Source organism: Crinia signifera, chromosome 2, assembly GCF_055691185.1.
Source record: "Crinia signifera chromosome 2, ASM5569118v1, whole genome shotgun sequence".
NCBI classification, from domain to species: Eukaryota; Metazoa; Chordata; class Amphibia; order Anura; family Myobatrachidae; genus Crinia; species Crinia signifera.
The window spans coordinates 52,858,277-52,885,164 of record NC_139218.1 but is presented as its reverse complement, the minus strand read 5'-3'; the positions used below and the strand labels follow the sequence as shown (position 1 = coordinate 52,885,164).

Sequence of the window (26,888 nt, the reverse complement as noted above, 5' to 3'; positions counted from 1 at the left end):
GGGCCCTGGACACTGGTTGGTTCCCTGGACACTGGTTGGTTACCGCAAGTGGTAGGGCGATTTTATGATTGGCGAGTATCAGATAAGGCGAGTAGCAGGGGCTGTGTGTGACTGACTGATGCTGTCTTACCTCCAGCATGTCATCTCCCTGGCGTGATCCTATACCTGCTGCTGTTAAGCTAATTATGTGATCAGGAAATCATGGAAGGCATTACATAAATAGCCTACATTTGTCTGTGGGGTTTGTATGTTGTGTTATCATTACACATTTTACCTGGCAATAACAATTATGGGAGACTCAGATGTCGCAGGGAGTGTAGATACTAGATACACGCTGAATCCTTTGTGATACGTTTTTCCAGCACGACTCACACCCATTCTAACATAATATAAGTATGACATTACTTATCTGTCATAGACTATCATATCATAAAAGATAACTGCAGGAGACACCTATCTGTCCCATCAGTTACTTATCTATATTGCTAATCAAAAGAGGCACCAGGGGGCTTCTGATAAATCTAATAGGAAACAATAGGGTTTGGCCACCGACACCATACAGCGCCATACACCATCCCTGCACTGACAGGAAGGAGAGGAAGGAATGCGTTCTGTGGGATTTAAAGGTCCAGCCCCTGGTGTCATGGAGACGCGTCATTGCTGTTGCTATGGTGACCCCCTTGTTTGGATGGCTGGGATATGAGGCTGAGGCTGAGCTACTGAGAGAATACTCCTCTACATCGGGAGCTGCCGGGCTGACATCCTGCAAATACACCCCTGAAGAAGGTATCAGGCCCGTTATCACTGCTATCTATACAGAAAGGCACAAATTGCCTGCTGCAACAGATATTTTATAAAGACATCCTTATTTATTTATTTATTTATTTATTTATTTATTTATTTATTTATAGTCCTCCTTATTAATCATATGCAACAAGTTTTAAATAGCTAAATGGGCCCCAGTTTTTTAACTGCAGGCTTTATTGCACAAGCTGCCTTAACTTTGCAGTGTGCAAAACACAATCAGAAGAGCTTTTGAATGAAGAACCTGATGTTTATTCCAGATATTATACTGTGTAGCAATAATGAGTGTTTAACACCCCTTTTCTAACCATTGTGATTAGTATTTTTGCACTTTAAAGTTCTTCTAAATGTTTGTTTGCATACCTCCGAGTCCTAACATGACCCTCTCCGGGAGGGACAGAATGCGCTGTTTCTGGTCTTCCCTCTTAATTTATGATTGCATCACTTGAAACACCTTTCTTATCAATTAACTAAGTGCAACACAGGTGATGGCAATCATACATTCAGGCAGAGGCAGAACTCTGGGAGGCAATGGAGTCATCTGCCACCGGGCTCCTGCTCCCAAGGGGGCACCTCTCCTCCCCCTGGAATTTTAAATCAGTTATTTAAAAGCCAACGTTATTGCTTCTGTGGCTGAGTTCTAAAATATATATGTGTTCTCTATCTATCTATCTATCTATCTATCTATCTATCTATCTACCTGAATATAAATATATATTTTATATAAGGTTATATAGGGTTGTATGTGTGTGTGTGTGTGTGGGGGGGGGGGGGGGGGGGGCACCAATATATATCTTGCCTCCAGGCAACTGGAACAAACTTACGCCACTGCATTCAGGGGGAAGTCCAGGAACAGAGCATTGTGTCCCTCCTGGAGAGGGTCATGTTGGGAGGTATGCTCAAGGCACCTCAGGGTGCCACTGCCATAGAAGATCACTGCAACTGTCTAGCCAACACTGGCTGATTATTTAAGTTCTAGATACAAGCATTCTGGATGCAATGATCTGTAGTGCTGCTTCTGTGCTCTGTTTGGCTGTAGGCATCACTGTCGAGAAGGAGGCTCCAGTGCATTTTGTGCTTATACTGTTGGAATAAAAGAGAGAGAGCATTAGGGGAGATGTACTAAGCCTAGATAAAGTACCTCCTAGATAAAGTCAGATCCCAGCTGTCATGTTACAAGTTGTGTTTGATAAAATTAAAATAACAGTAGTTAATTGGCTGGTACTTTATCACTCACCTTTCCAAGGCTTAGTACATATGCCAACAAAGAGTAATGTTTTGTATAACAAATGTATATAAATGTCTTTATTTATAGTCTTGTGTTAAACACATCAAAATGTCCCATATAATGATTGTAGAGACTGGGGGGGGGGGGGGTCTTTTTCAGATGGGCAACCAATCAGATAGTGTCTATTTTCTTCTAGAAGGTGCTAAATAAATAAGTAGATTCTCAATGGTTGTCCATGGCAACATCTCATGTGAAATAAAAATCCTATCTTAGTAAATTTCCACCTAGGAGCCAGCATATGTATTGTACTTCTACCAGGAGCCTACATGGGTTGTGTATGGCAGACCAGTGATTAAAAGGATGGTGGTCACATGACACAACAGCAGTATTAGAATCCCCTTAATTCAGCCTTACTCTAAAGGCCATACACTATGCGATTTGGGCACGATTTCACCCGATTTGGATGAATCGGGCCGTGAAATCGACCCAAATCGCACTTGTAGACATCCCGTCCGACCCAATGCGTGGTCCAGTGCGCATTGGGTTGGAGTCGGGAGGTCGGATGGGCTGCACATAAGGTTTACTAAATTTTATGTGCAGCCCGGAGCCGTGCGGGGGATGGCAGCGGGCGGGGGATGCCGGCTAATAGAGAGCCAGGCGGAGGGAGCAGGGGAGGCTGTGTAGGGAGCCAGGCAGGCGAAGAAGCTGTTGCGCTCAGAAGTGCCAATCAGCGATTGGCTGAGAGAGGTCTCAGCTAATCAATGGCTTCCTATTCATCTGTATGGGTGTTTTTTTTTTAAGTTCTCTGCTCCTCCCGCCGCTGGCCGGCAGCCAGCATCTTCTACTGCCCGGCGCCCTGCTCCCGCTGGCACCGCAACAGCTTCCTCGCCTGCCCGGCTTCCTACGCAGCTTCCCCCTGCTCCCTCTGCCTGGCTCTCTATTAGTCGGCTTCCCCTGCCCGCTGACGTCCCCGCACGGCTCCTGCAGCACCCCAGAGACTGCATATGATAAATCCATGCGATTTATCATATGCAAAACTTGGCACATCAAGTGCCTAATCGTGTGTCCCCCTCCCGGGGAGCTGCAGGGGAAATCAGGTCCGACTTGTCCCTAAAGGTGGCCATACACACGCAGATTTATCTTCAGATCTGGCTGGTTGGAACAAAAACATGGTTATGGATGAGAGCAAATGACAGTTGACCATTTGCTTGGAAATGCTGGAAAACTGCAAAACTGTCACTCATCCATAACCATGTTTTTATTCCAACCAGCCAGATCTGGAGATAAATCTTACTAGTGTATGGGCACCTTAAGACAAATCGGACTAATGTATGGGGGCTGTCAGGATTCCAGTACTGGTTTTCTGACCAACAGCATTGAATCCATTGGGATACCAACTACATCCCACCTACATATCTTTTGTACTGAGACCAGGAGCTTAAATATCTATTGTAATGATCAGGGGCCTATGGTGGGAATTCAGTTTAGGGTGAATGGGTTTGCCTAACCAAACTTGTGAGCACTTTATATCAGGGTAAAAATTGTCCGGACTTAGGGTGCGAGTAGGGTTGCTACTGGTGTTTAACTGCCGCTGCAATGGCAATTCGCAGCCTCCGTCTTCAGTTGAATTTACCCCTACATATCTATTGTAAAGAGACCATGGGGCGTATTTCCTAAAATGTAGGTTTATAGAAGTAGGATTGTTGCCCATATGAAATATTCAAATTCTAGCTATTGTCTTGTAAAAGGTACTATATAAATAAGTCAACTTTGATCTCGACTCCTGTAAACCCACACTTTAGTAAATACATGTCCACAAGCCTACATACCTATTGCACTGACCAGGAGCATAGATATCTATCATAACGGTGAGCTGATTCCTAAATGGACGCCTTTGTACCTATGAAACTAAACTCTGGCTGCACCCAGAAAGAAGGTGTGGCCTCATGGAGAGCACTCTCAGCCAATCAGCGACAAGCCTATCTTTTGAAAATAAAAATCACGCTCTGCCGCCACTGTCTGCTCAGCGCTTCTCAGACACTGCGGACTTCCCTCCCGCTGCACCCACAGCCCGGACCCCACGCTGCCCGCCCCCTTCATATAAGTGTGTGCCAGCTTCACCACTGGCACACACCTCCGGATCGGACCAATACATCGTGGGTGCTAAAAAACAGGTTCAATATGTAGGGTCCGACCCAGTGCACACTGGACCACGCATCGGGTCGGATGGGGTGTCAATCACATCCGATTTGGGCCGATTTTTTGGCCCGCTCAGTCTGAATCAGCATAGTTTTTTTTAAAATTGTATACAATACATATTAATATACAGGCCGCACCCTGTTGTCACCGGAAGAGGATTGACACCAAAATGCCAGCTCCTGCTCAGTGACAGGTGTAGGAGCTGACGCTGTGAACAGGCAGTCTGCAGGGTCAGCCTGCCAATTTGGGCCAATTAGAAAAAGTTTGAAAATCACTGCACTAGACTGGCATTTCTCAGTGCGCACATGACTGTTACTGGCTTCATCATACCTCCCAACTTGTGAGACCATGCCTACGTTGAAAATGTGTGCCCAAAATTTGGGGGCTTGGCCTATGCTTGTGCTGCTCCCACAAGGCCTGCCCCTGCTTTTGCTACCTCTGTGAGCTGCTGGCCATGCCCCCAGCCCCTCTTTGTCCTGAAATAGATGCTGTGCACCTGCTGAATATATTCACTGCTGCGCTGGGCAGGGGAGACTCCCCCTCCCCCCGCCACTGTGGGACACTGCCGCCTCTGGGCGGGATGTGGAACCATTCCATAACAAAAAGGACAGTACTGCGTAAATCAGGATAGTTATGCTAGTTATGAGACATTACACTGTAGCCTCTTGGACTGTTAAGCTGGGTACACACTATATGATTTGCTCCACCACCGGGCAAACTATATAGTGCATGCACACTGAACAATATCATTAATGATCTTGTTCAATGTCATCTCCCAGCACTTGTTGAATACGTTATCCTCTTCAAATTTACCACTGCTAACTGAATACCTGCATATCCACTAGGGTGACATCTACCATTTGGAACATTGTTTTATTTTCAGATTCGATTTACAAAGTGACGTCGGACAATGGCTAAACTGGTTCAGCTCCCACCAAAGTTCCTCCCGAAAGAGTGGAGCAATGCGAACCACACCCGCTATGCCAGTGCTGAGGCTCAACGGTCCCGATCAGAGAGGTTGGTTGCTGAAAGTCAAAGGCTAGTCGATGAGATTGAAAGAACAACCCAGAAATCTCAAAAAGATGTCAACAAGAAACTAGGTACAGCTTTTGTTTCCAGGATCTCTCCTTTTATTCTAATTCTTTACTTAAAAACCTATACTACACCTATATATTGGAAGATGACCCTTGCGCCATGCTGAGTGGAAGTGGGAAAGAGAGCGCTCACACTGCCAGTTGTGTATATTGCTGGAAATACACTGTTGATGACCTCCTTAGGGCCAGATGTACTGTGGAGAATGATAAAGTACCAGCCATGCTACAGGCTGTGTTTGAAAAATGACAGGAGCTGGTTGGTTGGTTGATACTATGGGGCAGATTTATTAAGCTTGGAGAAGAGATAAACTGGAGATAAAGCGGAGAAAAGGTAAAAGGAGATAAAGCACCAGCCAATCAACTCCCAACTGTCTTTTTCAAACACAGCTGATTGGCTGGTGCTTTATCTCCTTTTACCTTTTCTCCGCTTTATCTCTAGTTTATCTCTTCTCCAAGCTTAATAAATCTGCCCCTTAATCTCTTAACATTTTATCACTTTTCAAGCCTTCATACACCTGGCCCTTCTATTAAATGTTCAAGAAAGCCCTGTACAAGTGCTTATTATTCTGTGTTCCACTGATATCACTGTACATACCAATACAACATCAAAGGTCTTTGTGATTTGACCATACTGCCTATTTTGGAAGTTTCAGATGGGTAACATTACCAGGCCTGTGTAATTCCATTGTCCATCTGGATTTATGGATAATATAACATAATAATATCACATCATTTTGTTTTCATACAAGCAGCTTTACAGCCAATTGCATAATTACAAAATGTGGCTCTGAAAGTTTACTCCCATGTGGACCGACTGAGCGTGTGACATTGTCTCTACAGAACAGAGGTTGGAGGACATCCAGTTTTGGAAGAAGGAGTTGGACAACAAGCTTGAAGACACTGTTAATGAGATAGAACAGCTGTTGGCATATAAGATCCGCCTGGAAAAAGCTCTGGAGAGTTGCATTGAGCCCCTGTCTATAGCACAGCAGTGTTTATTGGAAAGGTAATCAGGGGCGGATTGGCCATCCACCTTATAGGGAAGATTCCCGGGAGGCTGACGCACATGTGAGGCCACCTGTCAGCCAGTGCGTTTTTTAAAGAAGTAGCCCCATCCCCCCAGGGCTGGCGCCACCACTAGGCAGGACTAGGCATTTGCCTAGGGCGCCGGCCGCTGGAGCTGGAGGGCGGTACTGAGCCGCCGAGGTACCATAGAGAGGTACCCGAAAGCGGGGAGTAGGTAAGTCTGTGATCCATCCTTCCTCCTCCCTCTCCCCTCTCATATCCCGTCCGTGGCGTGAATCAACGCTGCTCCCCTCGCGCCGCCCGCACCCCGCTGGGCGGATTTCTGTGCGGCACCACCTGCGCTCCGGGGGGGGGATTTGTATCGCCCGCGCCACCCCCCCCGTGCGGGCGGTTAGCGCGGGGTTTGCCTGGGGCGGGCGGGGGGCTTGTAGCGGCCCTGCATCCCCCACCCGTCTCCCACATAAACAACCTTTGCCTGTAGGCAGAGTACCCAATGCTGCAGAAACTCTTCTTTGGCGGGTGCCCATCTATAACCATCTGTTAAAGGGACAGGAGTAGGTACTATCTGGGCGTGTAAATATTTCGGGGGTTTTGTCAGGGCTCCACTGGGGGAGGGGTGAAGATATTTAGGGAATTTTGTTAATGAGTTGTTTTTCTGCTTCATGGAGGTTTTTGGATTTATGTTCAGAATCAGGGCGGGATATACTAAGACGAAAATGCGGTAAAACCCCCGTTTTACTGCATTTTCAAATGTACTTATCCCTGGCCACTGGGTCATCGCAGGGCAGGGTATTGCCACCTTTGGGTAGCGATACCCTATAGAAGCCTATGGGCTTCTATCGCTGTCCGCCGCAGTCTCCTACCCCACTCCCCTTCCACCGTGCTGCTCTTCCTCCCCCAGCAGAATGTCACAGTTGGGGATGTCCTTACGGGTGCAGGGGGGAGAAGGAGACACCGGGAACCGTCGAAGAGCCCAGGAGGTGACTGAGACCCCCCGCATACCACATCACTGGTATCGCGGGGGGCCTCTGTCACCTCCCTGCGATACTAGGCGCATATGTTAGTACATATGCGCTAGCATCGTGGCGGGGGCATGGTGAGGGGCGGCGATGTATGTTAATACATCCCGCCCTCAGTCATTTATTATTTTAAATGTGGAGGTTTGAGGTTTGTCAGAGCAGCTTAAATGTCTGGGGGCCAATAGACTGCCAAGCATATTGAAACCAATGGCTTCCACACAAGTGTAGGAATGTATTATTCCCATCTATTTTAGGTTTTGGCTCCGCCTACATTTGATTTGGTGCCGACCACATGAGGCCACTTCTATAAATTTTTCCAGGCCCACTTTTAGTTTCCAATCCACCCCTGAAGGTAATGATTTCATATGCTGCAGTACCCACTGTCATATTGTGCATTATTAATTCACACGGCAGCACGGATGGTGTAATGGTTAGCATTACTGCCTCACAGCACTGAGCTCATGGCTTCTTTCCCCACCATGGCTCTAATTATGTGGAGTTTGTATATTCTCCCCGTACTTGCGTGGCTTTCCTCCGGGTACTCCGGTTTCCTCCCACAATCCAAAAATATACTGGTAGGCTAATTAGCTCCTAACAATTTAACCCTAGAATGTCTGTGTGTGCGTGTACATGTGGTAGGGAATAAAGATTGTAAGCTCCACTGGGGCAGGGACTGATGCGATTGTTCAAATATTCTCTGTGAAGCGCTGCGGAATAAGTGTGCTCTATAGGCGAATCTAGAATTATGGTAATGAGTGGTCCCAGATCTAGACATAATAGCAGGGGGACCTTTGCGCGGCGTAGCCGTGCGGCCTCATGGGAAGGAGGCGTGGCATCACAAAAAGGGGTGTGGTATTACACTTTAGACCATACACAGTAATGCCCATTACACATTTTAGCAAACTCCGTAATACTCATTACACATAAATCCACACACCTTAATGCCAATTACACATAAAACCATACACCATAATGCCCATTACACATTGTGCCACACACCATGATGCCCATTACATACTATATAACAAACCGTAAAGCCCATTACATATTTGCCACATAAGTGCTGCTTACCTACGTGCTCATTGCTAGGGGGTTCTTGCTTGATGGCACCATAGTACCCATTACACATGATTCCGCACACCATAGTACCCATTACACATGATGCCGCGCACCATAGTACCCAGTACACATGATGCTTCACACATAATGCCCCTTACACATGATGCTGCACACATAATGCCCCTTACACATGATGCTGCACACATAATGCCCCTTACACATGATGCTGCACACCGTAATGCCCCATACACATTAAGCCACACATTATGTGTAATGCCCCCACATACCGCCATATGTAGCGTCCCTTAAGCAATGCCCCCAAAAGTGCCACTTACTGTAAATTTTTATATGAGCCTTCGCTGCTGCTGCAGGGAGAGATGGAGAGCGGTGCAGCTGCTTCTATGGGGAGAGGAGCAGAGCGCAGCGCAGAGCGCGCTCCCACTCCCCTCCTGGTGTCCCCTCTAGCCAAGTGGACATTTGAAATATTGTGTGCGCTGTTGTTGTGCATGACGTCGGGGGAGCGCACCGGGCGCCGGGACCACATGATTAAAGGGGGGGGGGGGGCTGAGGTGAAAGCGGGTACATGAATTGGAGCGGAAGCTGCAGGGGTGACAGTCATTGACAGCTGGGCAGAGAGCAGGGGGCTGCCGGCTGTATTCAGAGCACTGCAGGTCACGGCTGTTTAAAATAATACCCCTTTCACAACAGAAAATGCAGGGATTTACCCGGGAATATGGTCCCAGGATCATGCAGGGACATTCCCAGGCTGACCCCTTATACACCAGCCTAGTCCCTGCATTTTCTGGTGTGAGGGGGAGAGACAACCACTCCCCTCTCCCTACCCCCCTTTAACCAACCAGCTATATCTTCAGAACCAACTGACCCATTTACATGAGACCAGTATCATATTGAAGAACTTTTGAGTTGGCTTCGAATGATATTGGTCCCGTGAAACTGGGCTGTTCGGTTCCAGAGAAATCTGCCCTCAAAGAACATAAACAGTCATGAAATTACATTTAAGAAATTTAAAAAAAACGGTTTAACCTCAATATCCCTGGAACCAATTAACCCATATGGATCCAGCCTGGTATCAGATTGAAGGCCCAGCTATTTGGGTTCGACTCAGATCAACCTCGAGCTTCAGTGATGCCGAAGGGGGAACTGGCAGCCGTTGAACTGAGTGGGGGTCGGAATTAGCGGGTCCCATGTTATCCTATAGGGAAAACGTTCCAGCTTTGCCTGGCAGTATCTCCGGTTCCCAGGGGGCTAGAGACACCGGGCTGGGCTCATTGGAAATCCCCATCCCTCAGCTACAAAAACGGCTATTAAGTCGTCCGGTGCACCCCCGGACCACCCCCTAGTTTCGCCTATGGACTGTGCGCTATATAAGAAACTGTTAATAAATAAATAAATAACACATGCATTAAAAATGTATGTGAATTCAATACGTGCAAAGTATAACATTCATTACCCGTGAGTCATTATGAAATAGGAGTTAAGAGGTAGATGTAGCAAATCTTCTAAAAAAGTTTCCATAGTAACAAATCTGCTCCTAACTATCATTTATCTGTTTCTTTTTTTTTTAAATAAGAAGGAGATGATTGGTTGCTATGGGCAACATCTCCACTTGTCCTCCTTAGAACTTGATACATCTCCCTGTAACTCTGTTATGCATCTGCTGATTCACTAGTGTGCATTACCCTGTAATTTAAACAAGTGTTTGACTGTATCCCTTAAGGCCAACAAACACTAATACGAGGTATCGCATGCGAGCCTTGCATAGGATACCCAGGCAACTGACCCGACAGCTCCTCGGTGTAGAATCGCATAGGATACATCGTATTATTATTAATTATCGTTTATTTATATAGCGCCACAAGAGATCAGCGGGGGCTGGCTCACAAGGGCCTACACAGCATAGGCAGGGGGCATGCCCCACATCATTAATCAATGAGGGTCATTGACAGGTTGCTTGCCTACCGATCTCTGTCCCTACTCTGCAAGTGTAAAGGTGCCCACACACTAGAAAGATCTGTGATCATAAGATGTGCGCATAAATTAGCCTTCAAATCTTTTGTCCGATCTGGACAAAAGATTTCAGGCAAGTGCACATCTTTACCAAAGATTTTTCTTAAGATCCCGTGTGCGTTCCTATGGATCTTTTGTTAAATCTTCTGATCTTTTGTGCAGCACGTAAGATCAGAAGATTTAGCAAAAGATCCACGGGAGCGAGCATCGGCCGATTTTTGACCGATTTTCGACCGATTATCGGTAAATATCGGCCGATATATCGACCGATTTATCGAAAATCGGCCAATCGGCCCAAAAATCGTTCTAGTGTGTGGGCACCTTAAGCATCGTGTTGTAAATAAACTGTGGCCAATGATTCAATCCCACATACTGGGGGAAATTAAAGAGTGAGATTTGGTAAGTGGGTGCTGGCGGAGGCTGCCGGGTGTAGTGCTCCTGTAATGCCGGGGGGGAGCGAGGCGGCGGGCGGTGTTTGTTGTGCTGGGCGGGGGGGCTCACCTGCTCTGCTGCCTCCAGGTGGGGAACGCGAGCAGTGGGAGCCCGCGCTGATGCCGCACACGAAGTACCACGGGAGGTGCTGTGCGCTATCACGCATGCGCAGCAGCCCTCCTGTGGCCATCTTGGATGTGGGCAAAGTGCCCAAACAGTCCGCACGGCTGGCCCGTTTTTACAGCGTTTTGGCCCGGCCCACCGGCCAATCCGCCCCTGGCGCTGCTAGTACAATAATGGCGTATGCGGTCATTTTGCACATGATGTATAGCATGTGATCCTATTTACCACCCCGGGTCCGATAAATCTTTGTTGCAGCACTGACAATCTCCAGATCCGATGTGCATGGAAACACGTATTGGATCGGAATTGTAAGGAAGTGACATACAATTTTACAGTTTGTTCGCCGTGGACGCACGCACCCTGCGTCTGCGCATGCACAGAAATGACCCTGCACATGTGCAGAGGCTAAACATCGGACCCCTTGCGAACGAAGGGGTCTGAGCGAACGGACTTAAAAAAGGTCCATAGCCTGTGACATGACAGAAGATTCTCGGGTGAATGCAACCTCTCTGCCTTTACTTACCAATAACTGACCATAATGCAGAGTGATTATTATTTTATAGGGAGAATAGAGTTGGAATAGACCTGGTTCATGATGAAGTGGAACGGGAGCTCATCAAGGAAGTGGAGGTGATCCAGGGTGTGGTGGCTTTGCTGCAGAGGACTTTAGAGCAGATGACTGAGCAGATCAGGTTAGTACTCGCCACCCTGTTGTATACTGGAACCGTTTTGCTAAAACATTCCTCATTATAACAATACAGTTCTATACCCACATAAACGTGGAAATGACCATATTCACACAGCATTGTTGTAGCATTCCTTGTTATGGTGATACACTTATATTTTACATTGGTGGTATTGTATATGGTGTGGCTGCCATTTTCCGGTATGTGCATGCACAATAGACTCTGGTGCTCAGAATATACTGCACTGCCTGCTAGAGAGGAGAGGGACTGGATGGACACTGCACACGGGACCCTTTCCTCTCTCTTATACCCCTTTCACACCAGCCTAAATTCCCGGGTTGAGTCCGGGAACAACCCGGGACTAGCTCTGGTGTGAAAGGTTCCAAGGACAAATTCCCGGGTTAATTTGCTGGCAATTCAACCCTGCTAGGTAGCAGGGTTGCTCCCGGGTCCTTCCAGGGTTACTGGCTGGTGTGAAAGGTGCAGGGACATGTCCCTGCTTCCCGTGTTGCCTCTGCTAGTGCTGATTTGCTAGCAGGGCAACTTCCTGTTGTGGTGGACACTCACAGACACGCCCAGAGACAGCATACAGCATGCAGGGAGACAGTGTGCATGTTCTGTAGCACCACAGATCCCAGAAGTGCATTTTAACCCCTTAAAGCCTGCAATGTGTGCCATGTCTTGGACAAATGAGGAGGCGAGAGAGCTATTAATCATTAGAGGGGAAGATGCTTTGGTACTTGTGTACTATCACGGCTCCCATCTCATCCCATCTCATTGCATACCATAATAAGATGGTATGCAATGAGATGAGATGTGCTGCGATGGGACCCGATCTTATACAATTTTAAATTGTATACCATTATATATGGCATACGATGAGATGAGATTTTAAATTGTATAAGCACACTAATGGGTGCTTTCAAGGTCAATTGGCCCCCCTATAAGATTTTTAATTGTATAAGCACCCTAATGGGTGCTTACAATGTTAAATGCACCCCCACTATCAACGCCAACCCGAAGCATGGCGAGCGCAGCGAGCCCGCGTCCCCCGACCTTTTCATACCCCCACTATCCATGTCGGCGTGGAGTTGATTTTATATAGTGTGGCGAGCGCAGCGTGCCACCGAGCCCGAAGCGTGGCGAGCGGACGCGTAATACATGTAAAGTATTACGCGGGGCTTGCTGCGCTCGCCACGCTTCGGGCTCGGTGGCTCGTTGCGCTCGCCACACTATATAAAATCAACTCCACGCCGACATGGATAGTGGGGGTATGAAAAGGTCAGAGGACGCGTACCGCCGCCCCTCGCGGGCTCGCTGCGCTCGCCACGCTTCGGGTTGGCGTTGATAGTGGGTGTGGCGTGGGGGTGCATTTAACATTGTAAGCACCCATTAGGGTGCTTATACAATTAAAAATCTTATAGGGGGGGCCAATTGACCTTGAAAGCACCCATTAGTGTGCTTATGCAATTTAAAATCTCATCTCATCGTATGCCATTGTATGCCATATACAATGGTATACAATTTTAAATTGTATAAGATCCCATAAGATGGAAATCGTGGGAGCCGTGATAATACACAAGTACCGATGCTTTCATAAGCCTTTTAATTTGGGTACTTGTTTCCTAGCACGGCCACAATCGTGTGGATCGTGTACCTTTAAGTTAAGGTACACGATCCACACGATGGACCCAATTTCCTTTGAAATCAGGTCCATTTTGCCGGCAAAGGTACAAAATCGGGGGCATCGCGTCGGTCGGGACCATTAACATTGGTCCCGACGCGACCGACGCGATGCCCCCGATTTTGCCATAGGCTTCAATGTTAAAATATTTTTTAACATTGAAATCGGGAGGATCGCGTCGGTCTTGTGCCATTATAATGGCACAAGATGAGATGGACTTGATTAAGTCCATCTCACCTTTAAAAAAATGTGAAATGGGCCAATATGACCCATTTCACATTATAGATGTCCCCGTCGTCACCCCACGATAGACGCCAACCCGAAGCGTGGCGAGCGCAGCGAGCCTGCGAGGGGCGTCGGTGCGCGTCCTCCGACCTTTTCATTCCCCTACTATCCACGTCGGCGTGGAGTTGAGAATAGAATAGTGTGGCGAGCGCAGCGAGTCACCGAGCCCGAAGCGTGGCGAGCGCAGCGAGCCCCGCGAGGGGACGCGTATAACTTCACAGGTATACGCGTCCCCTCACGGGGCTCGCTGCGCTCGCCACGCTTCGGGCTCGGTGGCTCGGTGGCTCGCTGCGCTCGCCACACTATTCTATTCTCAACTCCACGCCGACGTGGATATTAGGGGAATGAAAAGGTCGGAGAACGCGCACCGCCGCCCCTCGCGGGCTCGCTGCGCTCGCCACGCTTCGGGTTGGCGTCTATCGTGGGGTGGGGTTTACGTCGTTAATTTGGGGGTCTAGGGAATATTTCACATTGAATCCAATGTAAAATCGGGTCCCAGGGACCCGATTTACATTTCATTCAATCAAAAAATCGGGTCGGTCGCGTCGATCGCATTGCATGCGATGCGATCGACCCGATTTTTCCGACACGACCACCCCGATGTAAATCGGTGTGGCCGTGCTAGGAAACAAGTACCTTAATTTGTTTTACACAAGTAAACAGAGGCTGAAAACTACAAATGTTTTGTGTCTTATTTATTAATAATCAATAATCTAATGTGAGCCTAAAAAAGGCCATTTTCAATGCTATTCTAATAGAAATGCAGGGTCATCCCGGGTTCAGTGTGAAAGGTGCCGACCCGGGTTGTCCCTGCTTCAAAAGCATGTGTGAATGGGTCCCAACCCGGGAATGTCCCTGCTTGTCCCGGGAATGTAATTCCCGGTTTTGTCTCTGCATTTCTGGTGTGAAAGGGGTATTAATGTGCCCCTGGAGAACATTATTCATAGATAAACCCAATATTCTGTTATATGCAAGGTGAAGTTCCTCTTACCTTGTGTGTGTGTATGTATATATATTGGCGCCAACATATTTCCTAGAGATTAGATCAGACTGTTCCTGGGATACAAGTATTGTGAGATACTAGCCACATAAAAGTAACCGGCTGAGGTATTATTCCAAGGGTGGTGTGGTGGGGATCTAGGAGAGCTCCTGACATTCTGAGCAACAGGTAAGTGTATTGACATCAGGGGGGATTGGCCGGTGAGCCGGTACTGATTTGTCCGCTTTTTCCCTAACTGGGACGTCGCTTTCCCCTGGCTGGGCCGAGGGCATCGGGCCGCGCTACCACAGCGATTAGTGCCCACGGCCGCAGCCACCGACTCCTGGCTGCCCAGTGCCCACAGTCAATATGGCCATTGGTCACTTTCGGGTGACGTCACCCGGGACTGAGCGGCTTCAGCATGCGTGGCCGCAAGCAGCATGGCATCGGGCGAAGCTTGGTAAGTGACACCCCTCCCCCCAAAAGCCGGGAGCCGGGTCCCGGCTCATTAGCGTTAGCAAAGCCGGGACATTTTTAAGGAGGAGGGGGGACGGGACCATTTAACCCTCTGTACCCAGGAGCCCATATGTAAGGCAGACCCAGCACCCATTGTAGATATGCCACTGGTGTGGTCTAGCTGGATATAAAGGCAGCCATATTCAAATTGAAGGAGAAATCCACCCAAAATCTCAGGCAACATAAGAAATGATGTTGGGAATAAAGGGACAGATTCAGACCTGTAAGCAAGGCTGTAACTGTTGGAAAAAAAACGTGCTGCACTGCAGGTGGGGCAGATGTAACAGGTGCAGAGAGAGTTAGATTTGGGGGAGATATTTGTAAATACCAGCTGCTTTATTCTTACACTGCAATTTAGATTTCAGTGAGAACACACCTTGCCAATATCTAACTCTCTCTGGACATGTTACATCAGCCCCACCTGCAGTTCAGCATGGTTTTGTCCATCTGCAAAAATTGCAGCCTTGCTACCAGGTCTGAATCAGGCCCAAAGTCCTGCAAATGAATGTAATTTTAGAGAAAAATAGCTTAATATTCATTCTACTTTTACCTTTTTGTCGTTCTTATTTTTGCTAAAGTCTCATACACACTACACGATTTTTAAAAAAAGCTATTCCCCAGAAGGGCCCTTCTGAGCGATATTGTATAAAGAACTGGTAGTGTGTATGCTCATTATTATTAACAATGCTGCATGCAGCTAAATGTGACTATCGCTTGAGGCTGCATTTACAGGGAGGGACCTCGTTACCGATATTGTCCTGTGTGTATCCGCTATTTGTGTGACCAGCGCCAATATAGTCAACTATATTGGCGGTGACACTAGTCTGCTAGCATTTCCCATACTGAAAGTAGGTGATTGAGGATGTGCTAACGGATGCTATGTGCAATAACGTATTGAAAGCTACTTGTCTTCTGTCCTTGGTGTGATACTTTGTAGAACAATGGAACAAATAGAATTGCTCTACAATTATTTGCAGATAAACGGCCAGACAGTAGAAGGATGTAATTATCCTCTGAAGCTGCCCTTACACACCGTAGCGGGTAGATTTATTAAGCTCGTGAAGTGATAAACTGTCTGGTTTTTATCACTGGCCAATCAGCTCCTACCTGTCATTTTTCAAACCAAGCCTGTAGCTTAACAGGTAGGAGCTGATTGGTCGGTGATAAAAACCAGACAGTTTATCACTTCTCAGAGCTTAATAAATCTACGAATTCCTTTTCCTCAATATGGAGCCTTTTGCGCGGTACACGCTAAACGATGTGTGACCCCAGCGAATATATATGTGTGTGTGTGTGTGTGTGTGTATGTGTGATGTCTATACACACTGCACAATGACATGGATGACTGCACTATGTATCGTTCGTTACTCGCTACATTTAAACTGCAGGCCATCGTTCCCGGGGTCGTCCCATTGGGCATTTATTTACATATTTATTTATATACCGTTTCTTACATAGCGCAGCATATCCCGTTGCACTTTACAATTGGATTTAAAACTCCTGACAGTACGTACCCAGGGAACATCCCTATGGAGGGCAAGCTTGCAGGTACACACTGTGCCGTCTGGCCTATATATAATGTTCCGTTCCACATTAGAACAATATATCATCCGATTAATCGCCTAGTGTGTACTGTGCTTAAAGGCCTGATTGGACATTGCTGTGTCCATTGTCAAATTTGTGGGCTTGATATGCAAATGCTAGTTTCAGACATACAATTGTGTACTAGCGAGTACCGGAGAGTGCAAACTCTGAGGCGCAAAGTTTCTTATCCCGTAGCACCACCAGTGTTTTTAGAAAGCCCATCAGCGGCGCACCATTGTGTCCTGCATCATCGTGTTCACCATTGGCACATTGACACTGGTCGGTACTTTGCGCATGTGCCAGAGCCATACTGTGCATGTGCAGGACGGGTCTGCAATGTGGAGGCAGCGATGGCCTCTGCATCCCAAAACAGGAGGCGCTTCACCGCGATTTTGTTAGAACATGTTGGACAACGTTCTAATTTTTCATCTGCAATTCTTACATGAATAATCGTAAAGCTTAGTTACTAATCGATGGCCTATTTATTCTCTGACATTTGCAGATTGAGCCGATCAGCAAGATACGCGCTGGAGAAGGATCTCACTGATAAGTTCCAAGCCTTAAAAATCGATGATCACTGCAGCACATTAACAAACAACCATCCAGAAATCCAATACGCTTCCAACTATGTCCAGGGAAAGTAAGGATTCTTATGTGGAATTGTATAGATGTTAGGGTACTTGTGTATTATAGCGGCGCCCCCGATGTACATCGCGCAATGTTTTTATCGCATCGCATGCCATGCACCCGATGGCATGCGATGCGATGCGACGCGATGCGATTTTGGCCCCCTATGCAATGAAACATTGTATAATCACCCTAAAGGGTGCTTTTAAGCACCCAAATGGGTGCTTACAATGTTAAATGCACCCCCACGCCACCCCCCCACTATAAACGTGAACCCGAAGCGTGGCGAGCGCAGTGGTACGCGTCCTCCGACCTTTTCATACCCCCACTATCCACGTCGGTGTGGAGTTGAGAATAGAAAGTGTGGCGAGCGCAGCGAGGGGACACGGATACCTGTGAAGCCCGCGAGGGGACGCCGATACCTGTAAAGGTATCCGCGTCCGCTCGCCACGCTTCGGGCTCGGTGGCTCGCTGCGCTCGCCACACTTTCTATTTTCAACTCCACGCCGACGTGGATAGTGGGGGTATGAAAAGGTCGGAGGATGCGTACCGACGCCCCTCGCGGGCTCGCTGCGCTCGCCACGCTTCGGGTTCACGTTTATAGTGGGGGGGGTGGGTGGGTGGCGTGGGGGTGCATTTAACATTGTAAGCACCCATTAGGGTGCTTATACAATTTCGCATCGCATCGCATTGTATGGCATTGTATGCCATACACAATGTCATACAATTTAAAAATTGTATGACATTGTACAATATCGCGCCGCATCGCATACCATCGCATGCCTTATGGTATGCGATGCGATGGGGGCCGCTATAATACACAAGTACCGATGTTAGTTAATATGTTCAAAAGTACATAGAATGGACATGTATAATAAACATGCAAAAAGGAGATTTAACTATAACTCTACAATATATATTGTAAATACTAGTGTGTGTGTGTGTGTGTGTATATGTATATATGTGTGTGTGTGTGTGTGTGTGTGTATATATATATATATATATATATATATATATATATAAATATAAATTAAGGTTATTATTATTATTGTGGACAATTTGTATATACAGTAACGACCATTGTAAAAACATACTGTTAAATTCCATCTATCAGAAGGTAGCGCTACAGGTATTCCATTCTAACCATACTTTTGTGCATGCAAAAACAGCCACAATAAATCTACCCCACAGAAAAAAATCTACACCACCCAAATCTAAATCTCTATACGCATCTTACATACACATTAGTCAGGCCCCATATACGGTGGTGCCAACATCAGTGGCGTCCCTAGGAAGGTGCAGGGGGTGCAGGCTACACCAGGATGACACCAAAGTATCGAAAGGATCTGTGTGCAGCACCCAACCAGCCAGTCTGTTCCGGCACTGTAGACTTAAGGTCTCTTGGGGCAGCCTGCATCTCCATGGCCCCCGAAGTATCGAAAATGGGGGTCCGTGCAACCAGGCTACATTGCTGTCCCAAGGTCACCTGAGAGGTCCATCCTCTTTTTGCTGACTCTAAAGGTGGCCATACACATGCAGATTTATCTTCAGATCTGTCTGGTTGGAACAAAAACCTGGTTATGGATGAGAGCAAATGACAGTTGACCATTTGCTTGGAAATGCTGGCAAACTGGCAAACTGTCACTCATCCATAACCATGTTTTTGTTTCAACCTGCCAGATCTGAAGATAAATCTTACTAGTGTATGGGCACCTTTACACCTTTTGCCACTGGACAACATTGCAGGTTTTCCGGTGGAAAAAAGTGAATCCAAAATATTTTTTGACTATTGCTATTTGTCAGTATAACCACTGGATATTCACAGCTATCTCTGCATTGCCAGCTCCGTAACACCCACTGAATGGGAGGATTATAGCAACACCAACATTGTGGCAGCAGAGAAGCAGAGGAACAATGCAGTTGCACTACGGGCCATGACTGACAGCATTCTGTCTGAAACAGCGAGTGACATGAGCAAGCAGTGTGATACCGTCAACTTGGCACTGAAAACCCGCGTAGCGGAGACAAAGGATGCAAAAAATAAGTTGGAAGTTCACTTGGCAAAGGTAAAAAAATTAGTCAAATAAATGGCTACTATACAGATGCAAACCCTGTGGTGCCCAAAACTTTCTGTATTTTATTCCTGTTACATATTTATGGATTCCCACATCTTCATTATCGTGCAACCTTTAGTGCTATATAGGAGAACTGTAATAGCCTGCTGTTCTTGCATTTTAAATAATTCCCCCCTTTAAAACATCAGTCAGAAACTCTTGAATGCCTGGGGTCTTCGTATTCTTGTATTCCTACCTCTGCATTGTCACTGCTGTTGGGTGCCTCAGTAATGTGACCAGTTCTTGGTTAAAACATAAACATTGGTCTCAACATAAGAGCTTCAATTTGTGTAGGTAAATGTATATGCTAATTGGAAGGTCTATTAACACCATAGAGCAGGGGTTCCCAAACTTTTTGAATCATGGCACCCTAAAGTATCAGAATATTTTTCAAGGCACCCCTAGGCCAAAAGTTGGTTTCTAATTTCAGGAAAAATATTACATTAGTTGTGATTTAAATGTTTTCCTTAGGTCCACTTATGTGGTGAGAAACATGATTCACTTCTGTTTACCCACATATTCTTAATTGGAAGCCACAAGCACTGATTTTGCCTATTTCCTTGGCCATAAATAACTTGAATTGGTTCTGGACCACCAACCTGAGGCACCCCTGCAAGTGCTCCGAGGCACCCCAGGGAGCCTAGGCGCACAGTTTGGGAACCACTGCCATAGAGCAATGGTTCCCAAACTGTGTGCCGTGGCTTCCGTCGGGTGCCTCGGAGTGCTTGCAGGGGTGACTCGGGTTGTCTAGAACCAATTCATATTATTCATGGTCAATGTAATAGGCAAAATCAGTGCTTGTGGCTTCCAATTATAAAATATGTGGATAAACAGAAGTGAATCATGTTAACTGGGCCTAAGGATGACATACAAGCACAACTTTAATTTAATTACATTTTTTTTTAATTCTCGATAACCAACCTTTGGCCTAGGGGTGCCGCTGAAAATATTTTGATGCTCTAGCGTGCCGTAATTCAAATAACCTTTTGAACCCCTGCCATAGAGATTAATCCTAAATCATAATTTCCTACTGCCAGAACCATGGGAGAATCCCAATTTGTTAGGAAGGTCCAGGGTGGAATATCCAAACAAAATCGAGGGTTCTCCCCACGGAAGAGTAGGCACTCCTCCCGCATTCCCTCCACTTCCAAGTAAAGTGGGCAGAATGGGGACATTTTACAGGAATCAGCAGTTTGTGCAGAGAGGTGAAACACGGTGAGGGTATTCGATATTAATTGTCACATAGGCCCCGTCCAATATTCAAATATGTGCAATTTGCTGCACTTTATTACAATAGGGATGGACCTAATGACAAAAGTGTTCTGCCACTATCACAGCCTACCTGTTTGTCCTCTCCAAGCTTAACCCAGAGAGGACATAGAAAAATAGGCAAGTATGTTCTAAATACCGGTTCAATCAACTAGTCTGTGGCGTGCCCATGAGTAAGTAATATACAGTACAGTAACTGTAAACAAAAAACATGAAAAAGTTAAAAAATCTAACCTTTATTTATACTTATTATTACCAGGAAGTACCTGGAGTGTGAATGATCTTAAAAATTATAAATAAAGATTGTGAATAAAAAAAAAAAAAAACATTTTCAATATTGTCAGCCATGTTTTAAGTAATATCTGCTCTCTTTCCTTTATTTGTAAGGTTATGGATGAGATCAGTTCTCAAGAAAAGAACATAAAAAGTTGCACGAAGGCCATTGCAGATAAAGAAGGACCCATCAAAGTGTCTCAAACTCGCCTAGAAACAAGATCACTAAGGCCTAATGTGGAGCTATGTCAGGACCCTGTGCAGCACAGACTTATCAGTGAAGTCCAGGAGATCTCCAGAAATGTAGAACGGTGAGACAGGTTGAAGCACTTGTGTATCCCATCTTACCCAATCCCACCCCTGCTGCCCCAGGCGCCTACTTTTTATAACTCCTCCTCCTCTCCGTTAGAAGCCTGAAGAGGACTGAAAGGGGGCGGGACAAGGCTATGTTTCAGGGGCGGGTTAAGGCTGACGTCACCAAGCCCTGTCCCCATGACAGCCAGCCACGTTAATTCACGGCAACAGATTTGACCTGTGGTGGGCCGACCAGACCGCTGCTCGTCTTGAACATTTGCTGTTGGCAAAGGCAGTGCACTAAATCCATTTCTGTGACATGACGTTATCACTGCACACCTCATCAAGTTGGCCATGAATTTCAGCTTCTGTGCATTTAGGCGCAGAAAGCTTGTCGCACACAGGGCCGACGCCACCGATAGGCAGTGTGGCCACTGGGGGGGGGGGGCGGTAGTTGGTAGCAAGGACCCCCCCGATGGAGGTGAGCGGCGGTCACTGACCCCCCCCCCCCCCCCCAGCAGCACGGCGGCCATATCCCCCCCCCAGCAGTACGGTGGCCATATCCCCCCCCCGGATCAGCACGCCGGCCGCATCACCCCCCCTGGCTCCCAGAGCAGCACGAGGGCCGTAGTCCCCCCCCCCCTCCCTTGGATCAGCGTGCCCGCCGCATCACATCACAGCTGATTTATTTCATGTGGAGTTCCAGGAGTGTACGTGTGTGTGTTTATGTATGTATATCTCGGGTGTGGTATAGGGTTCCGACAGTGCTCGCCACGCTGAGGGCACGGTGGCTCGCTACACTCGCCACCTATTCTATTCTTCCTCTATGGGGGTCGTGGACTCCCAGGAGGGAGAATAGCCGGTGGCCGTCGGGAACCCGTCCGTCAGTGTTTTAACAGTCGGGATCCCAACTGTTGGGACCCTGTCCGGCACCTGTATATCTCTGCTGACACTCCACTCTAAATACATCAACTGGATATATATACAGTATATATATGATACTGCTATGCATTATAAACACAAAATAGGTTATGTGCAGCCCTTGCCTGTTTATTAAAACTTCTCAAGTGCCCCCTGAGCAGAAATAAGTGGTCTATGTGGTTAATTTCCAATTATGCAGGTCAGTGGCGTGCGGTGGGGTGAGGCAGGTGAGGCACATCCTTTCCTGGCATACTAACGCAGCAGTTCTCAAACTGTGGGTCCTAACCCCAAAGTGGGTCCCGACCTCCATGTTGCTGACCATCAATCTGATGACTTTTCTAATCTCAAGGAGTCTGAAAAATCTATTGAATTGTCTGTTATTTTAGACTCCTCTCATCATTTTGTGCCTCCACAATGCTGCCATGTATGTGCTGTCTGCTGACTACACATGTGATGTGATGACCTTCTGCAGTAACTTGCTGGGGTCCTATAATTATTTTTATTGCCTGATGGGGTCCCAGAGCAAAATAGTTTGGGGACCCCTGTACTAACGTATATGCCGGAGTTTTTAATTTATAAAGTATGTAAAAAAATACAAAGAATATATTTAAAAAAAATCCTTTTTTTATTATTCTAATAATTTTATAGTCAAAACTCTGGAGTAAAAAGTCTATGGCAGGTGAGGCTGTGCCTCACCTGGCTTCCTTTTCAGCACATCTCTTATCAAAACTCAGCAAATCTCCAGCAGTATATACTGCTGCACATGTGTATAATGCCGGCATGTACTCCATGGCTCATATATTGTGTGCAAATCTGGCTCTGGTACTTGCCAGGGACTCCTCAGCCATTTACTTCACCACACGTCCCTGATGCAGGTAGAATTAATCCCCAGTTTGACCTCCTCCCTTTTTTATTTCAGACTACGTGAAACCCTGAGCCAGGCAGAAGCTGAGCTGAAAGGCCTGAACCGTACCCAACTGTCTCTAGAGGAGGAGATCCAGGTCAAAGAGAATACACTGTACATCGATGAAGTAATATGTATGCAGCTGAGAGAAGCCATTTCAATCAACAACTTCTGAGTTTTGTTCTAACACATTTTTGTGAAAGTCCAATAATTGGGACATATGACTTCTGTACACAATTTCTAATCTGTTTTAAGCATACTCTATAGCAGTGGTTCCCAAACTGGGTGCTGTGGCACACTGGGGTGCCAACATGGCCCTTGCAGGGGTGGCATAGGTTGGTGGTCCTGGAGTGAATCATATTATTTATGGTCCGTGTCAGTGGTGGCTCCTACCTTTTTGGGGGAGGGGGCTGCCTTTGGCCGCAGGCACCCCCTCCCCCTATCGCCGACGCTGCCTCTCGCCTCCCGTCCATGGCGCCTCTCCTATGATTGCAGGCGCCAGAACTGGCGCATGCGCAGTGCAAACATATGTACTGTGCATGCGGCCAACTTCTATGGGCTGCTTCGGCCTATAGAAGGAATCTTGGTCCCGGCGCCTGTGCAATATAAATGCCAGGCACCGGGACCAGCGCGTGTGCAGTACCGATATAGGTACTGCGTATGTGCAAATGACGATTTTGCCTGTCAGCCCGCAGAAAGGCGTCCTGGAGGGAGGGAACACCTCCCAATGGAACTGCCTTGGTGACTGGCAGGTCGGACTTCCAATAGGAAGTCACTGCCAGTCACAGTGAAGCCAGTGCAGTCTCACAGACTGCATCTGGCGTCATTACAGTGGCGGATTTTACCTGGGCAGGCTGCAGCCCTGCAGCCCATAGCTAAAAACTGCTACTGGGATAGACAACACAACTTTTTTTTTTTTTTTTTTCCTTCTGAAATTCTCAGTAACAAGCTTTTGGCCCAGGTGAGCCATAAAAAAATGATGATACGCTAGTGTGCTGTGATTCAAGAAAGTTTAGGAACCACTGCTCTATAGTAAAGGCAGCATCAAGTTAAATATTGGCAATATGGACTGAAGAAAACCAAAGATGAGTAATTGCTGTGAAATGTATCAGATAATTGTGTTCATAAACAATAAAATCATGCATTTATATCCCCCATACGACTTATTTTACAGTTCATCATGGAGAGGATGGGAATATGAACTGCCAGCTTATGATGGACTGGATTCAGTTTTGTGCTCCAAAATGTTGTCCCTTTCTATTGAGTGCAAGCTCTTCTTTAATCAACTTCCCACCATACGTGTAATTTATTTTTCTTGTCGCCAGACTCCCCTGCCATGTGCTTTTTCAACCACATTTGCCAATTATTCTATTATTTTCAGGGGTTGGTGTCACCCGGTGTAGTGACTCGTGGTTTCACCCCTCCCCCTTTTTTGCGTGATAAATGAATTGTAGTAGGATGTGAGACCTCTCATTCTTCCTGCAGGGCCATGCCTATATGCAAAATGATATATATTAAGGGGTTCATCAACAATGCCCACCCTTGGGGACACTTACTATTAATGCTTGAGGCTCATACCTTTACTTGACTGAAGTTGTGGTAACAACACCGCTGTGGTATATGTGAACTTTTTAGGCTTATTCACCATAAGGCAGCAGAAAACGGACAATCGAAAAGAAGAGTGGTAGGGTTCTGGAGAAGATGGCGCTGAATGAAGAATATGTCTATACTTATCTTTTCATGGAGATCCTTCTAGTTGATGGTACTTTTTACTTGAGGTTTCGTCACCGAAAAGGTGGGTATATGAAAAGATAAGATTTGGAAAATAGATCGATATAATGGTCTATTTTTTCACTGAAGGGTTAATCAAAAGAACATCCAGTGTCAGCAAGGGGGCGTACCTTACTTACAATGGAATGTTGTAAATGACACATATAATGGTATCTTTTAGATGATGGGTGCGTACCCGTACTCACGGCGTATTAGATGATAACACTGCTCAAAAGGTTTCTTTCAGATATCCTCATTCAAAGAAAGAATGTGTGCAATTCTTTTATATTAAAAAATTAATTTTTATAAAAAACACACCAAAATTAAAAATATTTAAAAATGTGTCTTTCACTACTGTGGTGTAATGAGGGAGGTAAGGAGATGGGGTCCTGATCCACGGTGTAGTACCGGTATACACCCAGATGTCAAATAGTGGGATCTTACCTTCTCCCCAACCATCACCTCAAACACTTTCAGATAGAAAGGCACCTTCCTCCTGCCAACGCGTTTCGAGCTGTTGCTCTTTATCAAGGCAAGGACAATGTTGGTAAATGGGGGTTATTCCGACCTGATCGCTGAGCTGCCAATTTGCAGCCCGGACGGTTACTGATCATCTGCACATGTGTATGGCTCGCAGTACACATGCAGAAGGCCAGCCTGCGATAAAATCCAGCAACGTTTTTTATAATCACAAGTTTGACCGGAAGCTGGAGTTTAGAGGTGGGAACCGGATGTTTTGAAAAATGCTGGCATTCCCAGGCTATTTTAAGGAAGCCGTTTGACGTCAGTTCCGACCCAATCAGCCTGTTTCTATCACACCTACCGAGTAGGTTCTGGGTTACGGACAGACCATACACACTGGAAAAATCATTCGATGGTAAGTGAGTTGCGAATGGATTTGCAGCTAGTTGCCAATCGGCAATATTTTTTTTCCCTCTGGCAGGGCAGCGGCTATCTGATCGCAGGGTTCTGCAAAATAGGTGAGAAGCGATCAGGTCTGAATAACCCTCACTGTCTTGAAAGTATTTTGGAGATGTAGGTTTTATTGAACAGGGCAGAGAATGAAAGCGATAGGGCGTGCAGGCTACTAAAACCACCTTCTGGATTTTCTCTGTTTCTGCTTGAGCGGTTTCATTGACAACTACTGTGTATAAATAGATTTTCAGGGCTACCTCTATGAAGGATGTCATACCTCATGGCTAACAAGCACTCTCCTTAATACGAGCATTTTTCATTGACTGACAGACGCATTCATATTTCTGGCATACAGCCTTAAACAACACATTTATGTGTCTGCAGAAATAAATGACTGGTACTATGGGCCTTATTCTAGTTCACTTTTTCTGACAAAATCCTTCTTAGATGGACAAAACCATGTGCACTGCAGGGGGGCAGATGTAAAATGTGCAGAGAGAATTAGATTTGGGTGAGTTATTTTGTTTCTGTACAGGGTAATAAGGTGCGTACACACGGGGCAATATGATCGCTGGCAATATATTGCTCAGCAATCATATTGCTCAGTGTCCCGTTTTCATCTGCAACCAAAGATGGCCACGGATGAAAATGTCACACTCCTGGGAGAAGCGGCAGGGGAAGTCGCGACCAGCGACCATTCAGGGGCTGAAAACAGGAGCGTGCACCAGGCGATTTATCGCTGGTGCACACTCTAATCGCTGGCAATATGGTCACTCAGCGACCATATTGCCAGCAATAAGTGTACCGTGTGTACACAGCTTAAGAAGGATTTTGTCAGAAAGAGTGAACTAGAATAAGGCCCTATGTGCCCCAGTTCTGCCTGCCTGTTGTAAGAGGAAACACGTGTATTTGTCTGCAAACAAAACTATTATCAATTTCTTTCCCTTATATCCTGGGGCCTAATTATGGGCCTATTTCAGAACTGTTCACTTGCAGCAGTCTAGCAAACAGGTCATTACCCCCCGCCAATGCTGCCCGCATCCCCTCGCTGGCAT

The 26,888-nt window shown here is 46.5% G+C and overlaps 1 protein-coding gene across 1 annotated transcript; it reads left to right on the top strand.

The window, feature by feature from the left end:
• The first annotated feature begins 8 nt into the window (after positions 1-8).
• TEKT1 (tektin 1) lies at positions 9-24,297 on the top strand. Its single transcript, XM_083172100.1, has 8 exons — positions 9-786; positions 5,115-5,331; positions 6,166-6,331; positions 11,576-11,704; positions 17,249-17,386; positions 19,217-19,439; positions 21,144-21,340; positions 23,164-24,297. The coding sequence occupies exons 2-8, from the start codon at positions 5,142-5,144 to the stop codon at positions 23,321-23,323; spliced, it is 1,203 nt and encodes a 400-aa protein (XP_083028226.1). The 5' UTR covers positions 9-786; positions 5,115-5,141; the 3' UTR covers positions 23,324-24,297.
• Positions 24,298-26,888: the final 2,591 nt, after the last annotated feature.